The 13,651-nt window shown below is 40.1% G+C and overlaps 1 protein-coding gene across 1 annotated transcript; it reads right to left on the bottom strand.

The window, feature by feature from the left end:
* Positions 1-276: 276 nt before the first annotated feature.
* Positions 277-8,477, bottom strand: LOC139731552 (LDL receptor repeat-containing protein egg-2-like). The gene is made up of 4 exons (XM_071642436.1): positions 8,359-8,477; positions 2,171-2,259; positions 900-1,169; positions 277-491 (listed from the first exon to the last, which is right to left on the bottom strand). The coding sequence occupies exons 1-4, from the start codon at positions 8,475-8,477 to the stop codon at positions 277-279; spliced, it is 693 nt and encodes a 230-aa protein (XP_071498537.1).
* Positions 8,478-13,651: the final 5,174 nt, after the last annotated feature.

Raw genomic sequence — 13,651 nt, 5'->3', positions numbered from 1 at the left:
AGATGGACACACACGATAAAGGAAGTTTTCAGAATCGGCTCTGATCGTATAAACATCGGGGTATTCGTGCAGGCAGCATAAAGCCATCGCCGGTGGAGTTTATCAGGCTGCTAACTAAAGATCTATACACTTGCTTTGGCTTTTGATCGTTTTTAACCAAGTTCGGGACAAACTTCGGGCAAATTTGAAAATTTCACATTTGTATGGCCATCTTGTGTCAATTTCGGGACAGTGTGACGCCACCACTTTAGTTGATGATCCCGCTGTCCTGCACGACTAGAAGTATTGGCATCCGAATGGTTTTCGTCTCATCGCTGAACAATTCTCGGCCAGCTCGTCGGCTCCGTTCGGACAGTCGACGCGCCCATCGCACATCTGACACTCGGATACGCACATGGATGACCCGATCTCGTTTTTCTTGTTGCCATAGCAATGGAACGAGTCCAAGTAGTCGCCATCGACCTCCTTCTGCAGATCGTCCTCGCAATACGCTATCGAGGAAAGAGAAAATAAAAACGAACGGAGTGTAACAAAAATCATGATGAGTCTTTGGTGGAAAGGATATATTAGATGTCGTGGGGTCTTCTTGAAAGATTGTATAGTCTTGCCATCGGTGCATAAATTTGCCGTAACAATAAGAAGTAATAGTTATTACTATAGGCCCTACTGTCCATGCAAATTCTTGGCTTGCGGTTGAACTTGCAACAATACGACAGTTCATATATTTTACTTTGCTCGTACTGGAGCGTTTATCGTTTGTGTGATGTATTGCTGGGCAGTTGATTGATTTCTTTTGTTCTTTTTGTTTTTTGATAGTTTCTTATTATCCAGCATTGTTGTTGTTGTTGTTTTATTGTTATAAAAAAGATAATTATCACTGCTTTCATCCTTGGATTTACCCTTGTGCGGAGCGACGCATTCCGGTAGGGTCTCATCCGAGCCGTCTGTGCAGTCTACCCTCGAGTCGCACACTCGACTCATCGGGTCGAAGCTCCCTGGTCGAAGTCGAAGTCGACTGTCCGCCTGACGTCCGCGCGGTACGCACTCGTCCCGGTCCGGGTAGGCAGACTTCGTACAGTGGAAGACATCGAAGCCCATGTCGATCAGGACTTTGCAATCATCTGTTAAAATGGAAATAGAATTGAATATTGGATTGGATACGTCTGGTACTGCACATGAGAAACAGCGACAACCGGGGTGGGGAGGGGGAGGGAGAGGGGCAGTAAATGTTGTGTAGCATGACATGACAAATTGTGTGAAGAGAGGTTTGGTGACACCTATTGCGTTTCAGGTTTTCAAGGGGCGGTACTATCACCACCTTTAAATTTCGCTTCTGTGGGTTCAGGTTTTGTCTACTTCAGCGATGCGAAAGCATAGTAATTATCAACATTGTTCTAACTTCATTTTACTCGGATTTTAGATTAACAGACCATGACACCCCCATCAGGCATGTCCCCCATCGTAACATCAGCTACAATGTATCACATAAAGTCACGCGGCAATCATCTTTGATTACCCATCGTTCCGCCTTCTGCAATCTCTCTAAAAAAAAATCGAGTGAAAATATTCACTCTTAAAAGAGTGAATACAAAAAAGAGTGAATTTCGAGTGAAATTGGAGTGAATTTTGAGTGAAAATGCTCATTTTCACTCATTTTGGAGTGACGTCAGGGATCACTCCAAAATCTTCGAGTGATCCCTGACGTCACTCCAAAATGAGTGAAATGAGCATTCTCACTCAAAATTCACTCCAATTTCACTCGAAATTCACTCTTTTTTGTATTCACTCTTTTTAGAGTGAAAATTTTCACTCGATTTTTTTTTAGAGAGATACGGAATTTGATTTTTCGTTCAAAAGAATCGTATCTACTAGAGAATGTCAGCAAAATTAAGAATATTTCACTCTGTAAGGTGGAAATTTAATATTTTCCTCGAAATTGCACCAATCAAGTAAACAGAATTGAGAATACAAAAGTATATGCTGCTAGCTAGTCCTCCCATCAAACCAATTTGTGAACGGCCAATATAGATTACGTTCTTATCAGCCATTCGAGTAAAGCACAACTGCTATATAGCATAGCAAAATATACAACAGAGAGAATTGAAGGGAGAAACGGAGCAAAAGGTGAGAATTTTCTCTTATTGACGATTTGTTGTTTGTCCAAACATACCGCTGATGTCCTTCGTCGTGCTTGCCCGCGAAAATTGAACGATACTCAGCGAGCAGACGACCGCACAGGCGAACCATCGCAAATCCATCCTGCACACGATAAGGCATGAAAATAAAGTGTGTTAATTCATAGGCCTACTGGTTACTTAATTGATTCGGATATCATCATATGAAGCAAAAGGGCATTCTACCTGGACAAAACTATAAACATTAGCCTCAACGGATTTACAATTGATGATGCGAGGAATGAACCACGTTGGTGTTGGGACAAGGCTTTGAATTCTACTGCAAAATGAAATCTGCTCCAATGACTATCTCCGAAAGATATGAACAAACTGATGCCGGTCACGTAATGAAATCATCGATTGCGAAGTGCCCGCGGTACGACGCAAACTAACTCTTTGTCATTTTCAGACAAAAACGCGAATACCAACAAACAGCAACCAAAATGTTTTCACTATATTATAACTGCCTTATTACATTTCTAGAGAGAATCTACAGGTGGGTGAAAATGAAACATTGATTGAGGATGATCAGTCAGCGAAGACGTAGTTACCCGTGTAGATGCGATGAACAAACACTTTCCATTAAACGGAATTACTCATGGAATATGACAGCTTATGCGCAAGAACGTGCATGTAAAACGAATGCAACGTAACTCAGAACTATACTCAAAGACAGTAATACACCCATGTAAACAAACGAAAAACAAAAAACAAACGTACACATACACTGGGTAGGTATTCATTTAATACTAAAAAGTCAGACTGACTGTCAGTGTTGTTTGTTTGTTTTTTCTCTCACGTGAATACAACACAGTCAAACCTGCTTTTGACGCCACGTGTCTGTATAGCTTTCACATTTAATATTGATAATAGATAATATTTTGCTTCTTCTTCTTCTGCTTCTTCTTCTTCTTCTTCTTCTTCTTCGTTTTGTCTATGACGATAGACATAATCCGTATATATCAGGGCAATTACCCCCCCCCCCCCCCGGACAAAATTACCCCCGGCTTAATACTGGTTCGTGATAAGGTTAGAGTAAAAATTAGGGTTAGGGTAAGGTTTAGGGTTAGAGTTTGGGTTAGGGTAAGGATTAGGTTCAGGATAAGGTTTAGGGTCAGGGGAAGGGTCTGGGGTAATTGTTCAGGGGGTAATTGCCCTAGAACCGACATAATCATAAATATGACCCAGACGATAAGGATGCAGACAAGGCAAATGATGACGTGGAAGTCTGAGAGAGGGGGAAAGGTAAGCGGGGTGGAGTGTTGAATTGAGTGATGAACAGAGAATGAGTGATTCAACAAAGTTTTAGCTCTTTGTGATGGGCACTCCACTGCTCATTATTACTTTCACAGAGTAGGCTCGAAAAAAAAATCCATTGTAAAGAAGAGTTAAGCCTTCCAATTATACCCTCTTTAATGGCTATACGCGTCGGCAGATTGGCTGAATGGGCACAATTCGCTGATCGCGATCTTCTTGACAACAGGTACAAAGAACCTTTACTGACAAGTAAATTCTAAATAATACCTGTCAAAAGGGCACTTGAGCCGAGACAATTAATCAAAGTATCTTACTGTGGGGAATCGTTAGGTCCCGCTTCATTCATGGAGTGAATAGAGTCATTGGTGTACATACAAGTAGATACTTCAAATGGGCGTGCATTGTTGGGGTCCCGACGTCCTATAGGGTAATTAAAAAATGACGACAATGATGAAACTTACAGCCAGGTGCAAGCGCAACATAACCACTATAGACAGAAATCCAATGAGGACATCACGCGAGTAACACATGCTCCTTGCCCTTTGTGTAAAGAATGACTCAGAAACAATTAGCATAATAGGTTAACGTTTACTCGTCTCGTATTGATTGCATACTTCGTCATACATACAAGGCGAACTGTAACATATAGACCAAGACAAAAGGTCTACTCCACCTGCCACGTCCCCCAAATTATTGACTGAAAAAAGTGGAGGTGGACGCTATGAACCCACGAAGGCATAAAGATGTATGTTCACAATCATTGTTACAGCTGGTATTTTCAATATTATTCATCGTTATTTCATAGTTTTATTATGGAAATGATTTTTGTTAGCATTTTGGTTATTTCCATTGTCATCGCTATAAATGTCACTTTAGAATTTCATTCGTCTTGTGATCCTCGTATACAATTAAGCATTAGTGAAAAAGTAGTAGTATGTATAGTTGTAGTAGTAGTAGTAGTAGTAGTAGTAGTAGTAGGAGCAGCAGTAGTGGTAGTAGTAGTAGTAGTAGCAGTAGTAGTAGTAGTAGTAGTAGTAGTAGTAGTATTCCTTAATCTATCCAGTATCAAAGGTCCCTAAAAGTTCGGCTTTCCTTCAGGATGTGTAATGTTGCCTTTCGGTAATTAGTGCATGTAAATCGACTCTCTTTAGTAGGCTATCTGGTTTGATGCCATGACCATTATGGCTCCGTTGAGCACTTCAACCTTTCTGTACGATAATGTACCCTGCCGCGTTAGCCGGTCACCACTTTGAATTGTACGAGATCCAGTTGTGATGATTGAGACCGCAACAGAGGCTTGTCCTTTCAGTGAAAACTTTGACTTTGCCTAATTCAACCATAGTGCGTCTGATTTTGTTGTTCGACCACTTTGTAAGACCATGATTGCCGATAAAACATGATTTAACGCACAAATGTGACTTCAAATCCATTTTGTCGCTTTAACTGTTATGTGACATGGAATCATGTGAAATTGACATCCGTGACCTCACAAAATAAGTTTGAAATTATAACACTCTTTCACAGAAATAATGAGAGAAGAGAAAACGAAGGATGGGTCAGGGGATGGGGGTGGGGTTACGTCACAAGCTCTGGTGTGCACAAGCAGAGTATAGACTATAGTAGAGTTTCATGAAAGAAGAAACAAACATGCCTACTTCAGGGCTTTCTCTTGTTGAGTGTGAAACAGCTTGTCATGACAACAAGTTTAGCTCTCAGGAACTTCTTTCTTCCCCCTTTTTTTTTCCTCATTTGTATGAAATGCGAGAAATTTATTGTCGTAGTGGAACGGGTGGATTGAAAGGTGAGAATTAAGAGCCATTGAATTAGGGAGCGGAAAGGCACAGACTGTAGTTTACTGAAGCTTGCTTACAATGAGAAGCGGTAAAGCATGAAAGTGTTCGTGAGTGACCCCCCTGTCTGTATGTTGAAGGAGTGGTTCTTTTGTTGTTGTTTTTAAATAACCTCAGTCGTTTCCCCATTTATCCTGTAGTGCTGGGATTTGTAATGCATTGGACCTATTTACCCGAGGAGTTCCGCTAACCCCCGACCTCATTATGTCGTCCCCATCTTTATGCGGGGTGTCCACTTTATTCCAGCTCTCCCATCCAGACACTATTAACTATACTCATTGTCACAGACGGACAAAGCGGACTTCATTAATACGCCTGTATGAAAGACGGTCTGTAACTTGAAAGGCATGTTCGGTGCAACTCATCTATTATCTTCTATCTCATGTTAGAAGTTGCCGATTGCTTCGTGCATGATGTCGTCGTTGACAGAATGAGTCAGCTTACACTTCAATGTCTAAGGAGAAATCTCTGCAATTTCCACCCTTTTGATCTCCTTAAAAAAAACAAGCAAATAAACAAACAAACAATGTGCTGCCCGGTGTATCATCCGAATAAATCGATCAGTTTTCTTTTTGTCTGCAGTGAAAAAGAACACAAAATTGAGGCAACTAAAGAGACAAAACCATCCAACAAAAAACAACAACAACAACAACATAAAAATACGTGTTTACCGACGCATGAGACAAGCTGCTCTCAAGTGTAGTTCTCATAATACATCAAGATGAAATAATATGCTCCGATTAAGTACTGATAACTTTGCCTCTTCGCAAAATCCGTAGAAATGAATATAAAAATATGATTTTGTATTACTATCTAATCAAAGATTATTATGTTATACCGTTTTTTTCTTAAAAAAGAATAAATTACGTTCATGCTAAAATACATTCGGCTCAAAACATCACGTTGTTAACGCACTATATGCAAAATAGTTAATTGATATCTGCGAATCAAGATCCAGCCAGTTTTCTGTTAGTGTAATGTAGCTGTCGCAGATATACAGATGTAGCTGGTTTGTCCATTCCAGAAATTTAGTTTCGCACCTCCGACCTGTTTCGGCCTTCGGCGATTCTCGGCAGCTCCTCTATAGGCCTACACATAACTAATTGATCCAATTTTGACACGGTGCCGCTAAAACCTCTTGCACCTTAAACCCAACTGCAAACACGGCTTAGTCAATAATGGTTCAGTGTTTAAAAGGTAAACGCGATGTGGACCGAAAGTGGATTCTTATTCAAATTCCCTAAACATGCCTCTTAAGCACGATGCAAGAAAGTACCTTATCCTGAGTACAACAAGCAAGCTTCGCTATATTCGAGAAACGCAGCAAGTCAAATCAAAGTGGAAGTGCGGAGACCTCCCACAAAATAATTTTAACAAAACTATGTAAATTCACCAATTTAAAATACGACATACTTTCTATTATACCCTCCGCATGAGAATAGCGTGATGCTTTGCAACTTCAAAACATTATGTTCCATTTATGAACAATAAGTTTGTGTGTTTGTTCGTTTGTTTGCTTTCTTCACAGTTGAGAACAGAAGGCATAAAAACATAAAAAAAACTAATGCTCAGTGCGTGAAACAAAGAAGTTACAATAGCGAGCATAAGACACTGTTAATAACCATCCTGCAGTCACTGTACAGTTCGGCGATCGGGCTCATGATTCCTCAAATTTGAAGACGTACGTCGAATTAGTTAAATACAGTCTTATATAGCAAAAATGGTTCCTCTTCACGTGATGTAACATTATGTGTGTGTGAGGGGGGGGGGGGAGAGGTATTCAAAAGGGTTCATGCTCATTGCCGACAATTTTCATTAATCTCAACACCTTCCCTCTTCAAGCAGTGTGGGATGTGCAGACCTACATTGTATCTTGAGGTCATCAATCTTCCAATCTTCCTATGAGTTAGTTTGCCCTGCTCGTATTTTCACATTTGAAATGATGTGAGTTCATGTGTCCTACTACTTATAGGACCTATACATGAGAAATTGTAGTCGAGCATTATAATTAGTTTGATTAGATCAGTTATACAGTGCCGAGCAGTACCAGTGTCTGAACTTACGTTTTCTCTCTTAACCAAACCATGGGGAGCTGATATCCAATCTTAAATTCATAAAACTCGCATTGGAGGGGACGAGGAAATCATTATAGCTCCTGCAGACAAAAAGTCGAAGGATCGATGACTGCTCGAGGATTTACATACGAAGCCAGGGAAACTTATACACATACAGGTAAACATATTGATATTGATATTGATATTGATATTGATATTGATATTGATATTAACACAAATATACCTGGTACATCATTATTTATTTCTCGTATTATACAAACAAACGAGCACACGCACACATGAAATTGTATAGGCTATAGGTCCATACGTATACACTCATCATTGTAAGTAAACATAATAGGCCTATGTGCAAAATACGCCTTCACCCCCAGACATTGGAGACAAACAAAACGATACTTTGGCAGACAGAGAATCAGGTTTTACAAGAACTGCAGTACGAAGTTAAAGGGATGGTATAGGCCTATAAAGTTTTGGTTAAGATGGGGATTCAGGTTTTGTATAATATCTTTTTGTGAGACAGGTCTAAATATCATGAAATATTAAAGAGCATCCGTTTCTAAGAGGAATTAAAAGTTTATTTGACGAGAATCATTTTTCAAATGGCTGATTTATGCAAAGCAAAGTGGTCCTAATAAAAGATGGGTCCCACCTTTTATCACACTTTTGTTTTACTTTGTGTTTGTAATATCTCGGCCATTTCAAAATCGGTTTTCGTCACATAAACTTTTGATTCCTCTTATGAGTCGTATGCCCTTCAATATTTCAAACAATATGGTTTCTAATCATCTCGGGGAAAAAAAAAATTAAAACCTCAATCCCCATCTAAACCCAAACAATACCAGTCCATGCCTTAAAGTGCAGAACCTCAGTTTTGAAAATCAAACAAACAAACGAACGAACAAACAAACGAACAAAGCGACAGCATTTACAGCGACATGTAGATGATAATGACAGCACGGAGAGAATCAGACTACTCATTTTCACTCACCTGTTCAACTGTACAGGTGTATGCCGAGAGCCACCGCACTGTCGCTGCCGATCCCTCCGTCGCTACCGGACGAATGAAGACTCTGATCGATACCCGCTGGGCTCACAACCGCGACAGTGTCGTCTGCTTTCATTTCTAGGTCATCCGCATGTCGCTTTTGTGACAATTTAAACAGAACACACATCATGCATTGTAATCTTAATAGCCTGGCTTCCAGACTTACTGACCTTATCATAGCAATAGCAATGAATAGGGCCTGTAGTTCTTCAAACATCATGCCGCTGTTGTTTTGTTGTTTTTACTCAGGAAGACTTTGTGTGGATGGCGTTCAATAAAAACTACATACAGTTCATTATTTTAACGCTTAATAGAACCGATGACGTTACCACTCTGTAACTTTTGATACCGGCAAGGGTGTTTTGCATTCGCCTTTTAATATTGCCATAATGGTTCTTTCTGTTTCGCTTTTGCCCTCTCTCTTAAACATTTTCGTGAACACGTGTTTTTCGGGCAACATAAACCAAGTCAAATAGGAGCCAGTAGTGTTAATCAAACTAAAGTATAACAGCTAATTATATAGGAGCATAATATTGTTATACCTTCATGGACTTTTTTTTTCGTTTGCTTCCTTCTCGTTTTGCTTTGCTATCCTTATCTAAATTGATGCTCATCTGCTTCTTCTCCTCTTTACCCTTTTCTTCCCTTCTCCTGCCCCTTGATCCATCTTCCTTCTCCGTCTTGTTTTTTTCCTCCTTCCCTTTTGCCGATTGCTCATCCCCGATTCTCCCTTCGTTTCTTCCTTCTCTTTCCTCTTCTCCTTTTCCCTGCTATTAGATGATCAGATTGATGTTTGATTTGCAATGCTAATATGCTATTTCTTTCCCGATTGAAGCGCAGCAAATCAAAACGCCCCATGCAAATTCTACTGGCGTTTCCCTCATCTATAAAATCCTTTCAAGTTGTCAAGGTCAGCGTAATTGGAACGAGAACGTGCATTTGTAATATCGCGAGTACATAGCTACCGATCTGATCGTGTGTCGGCATGTTAAACCAGTTCAAAGGAACAAAGGAGCTTTGTCACTCACGCAATTAAAAAGGCCTATACTGCGTGTAACAATACTGTATGTGAGCTGATCAATACAAAAAACGGACACCGCCCTCATTGTTCAGAGTTTTGCTTTTCTGTCTGCATTGTGATTTGTCTACCGCCTCAACCCTTCATCGCACCCCACACTCCCCTCCGACTCATCGAACAAAATAATCAAAGCATTTACAGAGCGAGGACACTCCTACCTCAATACACACTGTTATTTCTCTCTAAAAAGTAAGAATGCTGTCCATCATTATTACATCCAATTTAGGCCTGCCTTGTCCATGTGTGAGACTAGTGCTTTAACAATGGAAACGGGCTAGAATCTGAACCTGATACCAAGTGAAAAAAAAAAATCAAACACACGATTCTCTACTTGAGCTTTTGAAGACAAAAGCACATATTGCAATAGCATATATAGTTATGTAAATACATTAACCAAGTCTAGTATAATATACTGAGAGCATAATAGGTGGAACATACCTTGACAGAAAGATCCGTCTGTCCAGAGGAGTCTTTTACTTTTTTTGACGTTATCACTCTCCTCCGGATCCGTGAAGCCAAACCCAGTCTCCGCAGAACTTATCCCCGACGACCAGATACAGACCGATCTTTAGGTCAAGAACATGCCATGCATCCTTTTAAGCGACTAATTGACAACTCTACTAACCCTGCCACCATACTACTGCCACACCCTTTCCTTTGTCACCTTATCACTGGTGAGCGGCATCCTCACTATCGCTACCTCCACATACATTCAACCACAGTGACAGATTTTCTGCAATTATTGGAACACACATCACCTCATCCAGTTTGTTGATATGTATAGCTTTTACTGAATTTGTCATCAATATTCTTTTGAAAATAAGTAAAGTTTTCAAACTCCAGAACCCTCCCCTTGAGGTAGTCTGATTTCAGTGCAACTTCCATTTTTTGCTTGATCTTACTCTCTTGTATTTGAGTCAAATTGCAACAAGAAAGAATTTACATGCAACTTTGAGGAGCATCCATGGGAGGCAGAGTACAATGCTGCTGAGGTCTGGAAGGGTGGTTGAAGACTCAGAGTGGGATCTGGTGGTAGAGACTAACTCACCATTTCTATCACTGTCTCCACCACTACCTTAATCATTATCTTTGCTTATCATTATTGACATAACTAACACCACCACTGTCATCACTACAGTCCTCACTTCATCATAGCTTGGTATCATCAACATCAACAATGCTATCACCATCATCAGTCCCACCTTCACAATCAGCATCATCACTAGAACAACTCTCATGACATCTCGATCTCCATCACCTCCTACAACATCATTAACATCATCATCACCATCACTATCATCACCAACTATTCCATCACCTTCATTAACGTGGACTCCGATCTTGTGTGGCCACTTCCATTGATTCCAACTCCACCACCACCACAACCATCTCCACCACCACCACCACCATCACCATCTCCACCATCATCATCACCATCTCCACCACCACCACTACCTCCTCCACCACCACCATCACCATCTCCACCATCACCACCACCACCACCATCTCCACCACCACCACTACCTCCTCCACCACCACCACCACCATCTCCATCATCACCACCACCACCATCTCCACCACCACCACCACCTCCTCCACCACCACCACCACCTCCACCACCACCACCACCACCACCACCATTTCACCACCACCACCACCACCACAATCACAACAAGAACAAGTGGTGTCATCACAGCCATCACTGATGTCACTGTCACCATCACCAACATCTATCCACCCACAGTAGCCTCTTCATCATTAGCACAGTCTTCCAGAAGGAGCGTGCCATTACTGTAAAGTTCTCACTAATTACACTTGGATCTACAAGGACCAATGTGGGTAAAATGTTCCGTCAAAGGATGCTTGCACTAGCCGGATTTGACCTCTGACCTCCTGAATGTGAGTCCAGAGAGCCATCTGTCAATTCAACAGCATTCCCGGATCACTCCAACAAGTTCCATTACTGACTCCTCCATCCGCCATCTTCATCAACACCACTGACGTCATTGCTACAGCCATGTATGCATTGGACTTGTACTGTCGCTGCCTGGTAATTTGTACATGATATTTTATTAAACTCCTATTTTGACCATGGATGACATCTCATAGTGCTTTGTATCCAGTGGAAAAGGTGCTCTAAAAATATGAACTATTATTATTATCATCACAAGGGCATGCATCTTGACCACAACACCACACCCCAACATGAGTGTCACCATCAGTGCCAACATCTCTTCCACCTGCACCATTTTTTGTATGAAATAAACATTAAGGAGGGCTTGACACTAACTTGTTTCTCAGGTAACCTGTTCAGGATACTAAAATCTTTTACGTTGATATCTAGGTGGCTAGAAAAAGAAACATAGTGCCCCGAAATATGAAAAAATATACAAATTTATTTTGAACTTTGGCTGCCCGATCTGGCAACCCAAAAGATAGCCTTTTTTGGAAATTAAGTGACCTGATATCAATTTTAGTGTCCATCCACATATTTTCAGAGTAATGTAAGATCGCTAAATCAAAATGATGAAAGGACAATGTTTCTTCATGTTCATACAAAATATTCTTTATTTCATTACACATGCATATCAATTCAGATTTAGACACATTGAAAATAACATTCAGTTATTTCATTCACGCTCCGATACAATTTCACCACAATACTCGCTATGCCCATTTTCAAATAAATGTCACATGATAACACAAGATCACATGACACTTAGTGTCTTTTTCCTCCGCTCTTCAATCACTTTAACAAAAAATAAACATTTAACAGAACGCTATCAACAAAACTCTTCAGTCTTTGCAAAAAAAAAAAAAAAAAGCTAAAAGTTCCATTAAGAGATGTGTCAGAAAATAAATCAATCTTTTCACTTCCATGCAATACATCGGCAATTCAACTTTCTATCAACACAAAATTCATAACAAAAGTGTGAGTTCATTGTCAGATAGGGCTACAGCTATTTTTTTTTTTCAACGGAGCATCCATTACCAGTACTCGATTACAGAGATAATGAGTGCATTCATTTACAAGGGAATTTTGACGAAAATATACATTTATTAAATTACAGGCAGGCTTTATACGAGCAGTATAAAAGTAAAGTTTATCTGAGTTCTTGACATACAAGCCAAACTCGGCACCTTAATGTTGCGTGATTGAAAAGTACTTCATAATAGATTTTATGATGTATGCTATACATATTGAGCACTCACCAGTTCCTCTGTGAGTATTCATATAATAGCAGTCAGAAGGCTAAAGTAATGAGCTTGAATGGACCTGTTTCAAAAAAATAACCAAAAGGAACGAATATGTTGTGCAACATACATACATTATAAAAATCAGTGTATATCAAATGTACATAATGGCCAAAGATATGCATATGTCTTCATAAATCTAGTTCGTATATTTTTTTTTTCAATATACATGGGTATATATATTTTCATTGCTACTTACATACATATCAGTAAATATACAGTGACTTATTGCATCCCAAAATTCTTTGTGTCATAAACAAGAATATAAGTGTGCACACAAATGGCACACATGACAAAAAAGAAGAAAAGGCTCTCAAATTGGTTGGATGATATCAAGACCCTTGGGGCTCAGAATGAACCCCTTGCACCAACTTTGAAAGTATCAACTCTCAGTGCTGGGAGAAATACCCAATTCGTTGTCACAAATCTGGCAAACTCTTCTCTTTAACATCTAACAGAACTAACGTGCATCTCATTCCATCAACAACTTTGCTCTCTCATGAGTAATAAAACATTTATTGCATCCATCTTGAGGAGAATATTACTATGGCCTTAACGTGTGGCAAGAGGGCCGCTTGCTGACACTTGACCACGGCCATCTAGTTATGGATGAGAAGGTTATATAGTAACTTCTCAAAACTTGCCCTGGTGGTATGTTTGAGACAAAAGGGTGCCTCTGCAAGTTTTCACAAGTCACACTGTCTCTCTGTTTTGAGCTAAAAGAAGAACTTAGAAAAGTTTTGAGAAGTACTGTGTGCGCCATATATTTCGCGGGTATCATAGACTGCGATTGGGAGGTTGCAAGGCAACTTTGCAAGTGCTTGAATTTGCAATCCAGAATCACATTGACAGAGTGACGAAGAAGTATGATCATTTTTCAAAAGATTCTAACCTAGGATGTGATGTAATGCATTTGC

Source organism: Diadema antillarum, unplaced genomic scaffold (assembly GCF_040938485.1).
Source record: "Diadema antillarum isolate AM-2024a unplaced genomic scaffold, OU_Dant_1.0 seq00000378_RagTag, whole genome shotgun sequence".
In the NCBI taxonomy this organism is placed as follows: domain Eukaryota; kingdom Metazoa; phylum Echinodermata; class Echinoidea; order Diadematoida; family Diadematidae; genus Diadema; species Diadema antillarum.
Note: the sequence above shows the minus strand (reverse complement) of the source record. Positions and strands in the feature narration are given on the sequence as shown.

Coding starts and splice junctions, on each gene's coding strand:
- LOC139731552 (XM_071642436.1), bottom strand. CDS start 8,477: ATGAAAGCAGACGACACTGTCGCGGTTGTGAGCCCAGCGGGTATCGAT. Junction 1,170..2,170: donor CACGACGAAGGACATCAGCG/GTATGTTTGGAC, acceptor TCTCATGTGCAG/TACCAGACGTATCCAATCCA. Junction 492..899: donor ATGCGTCGCTCCGCACAAGG/GTAAATCCAAGG, acceptor TTTCCTCGATAG/CGTATTGCGAGGACGATCTG.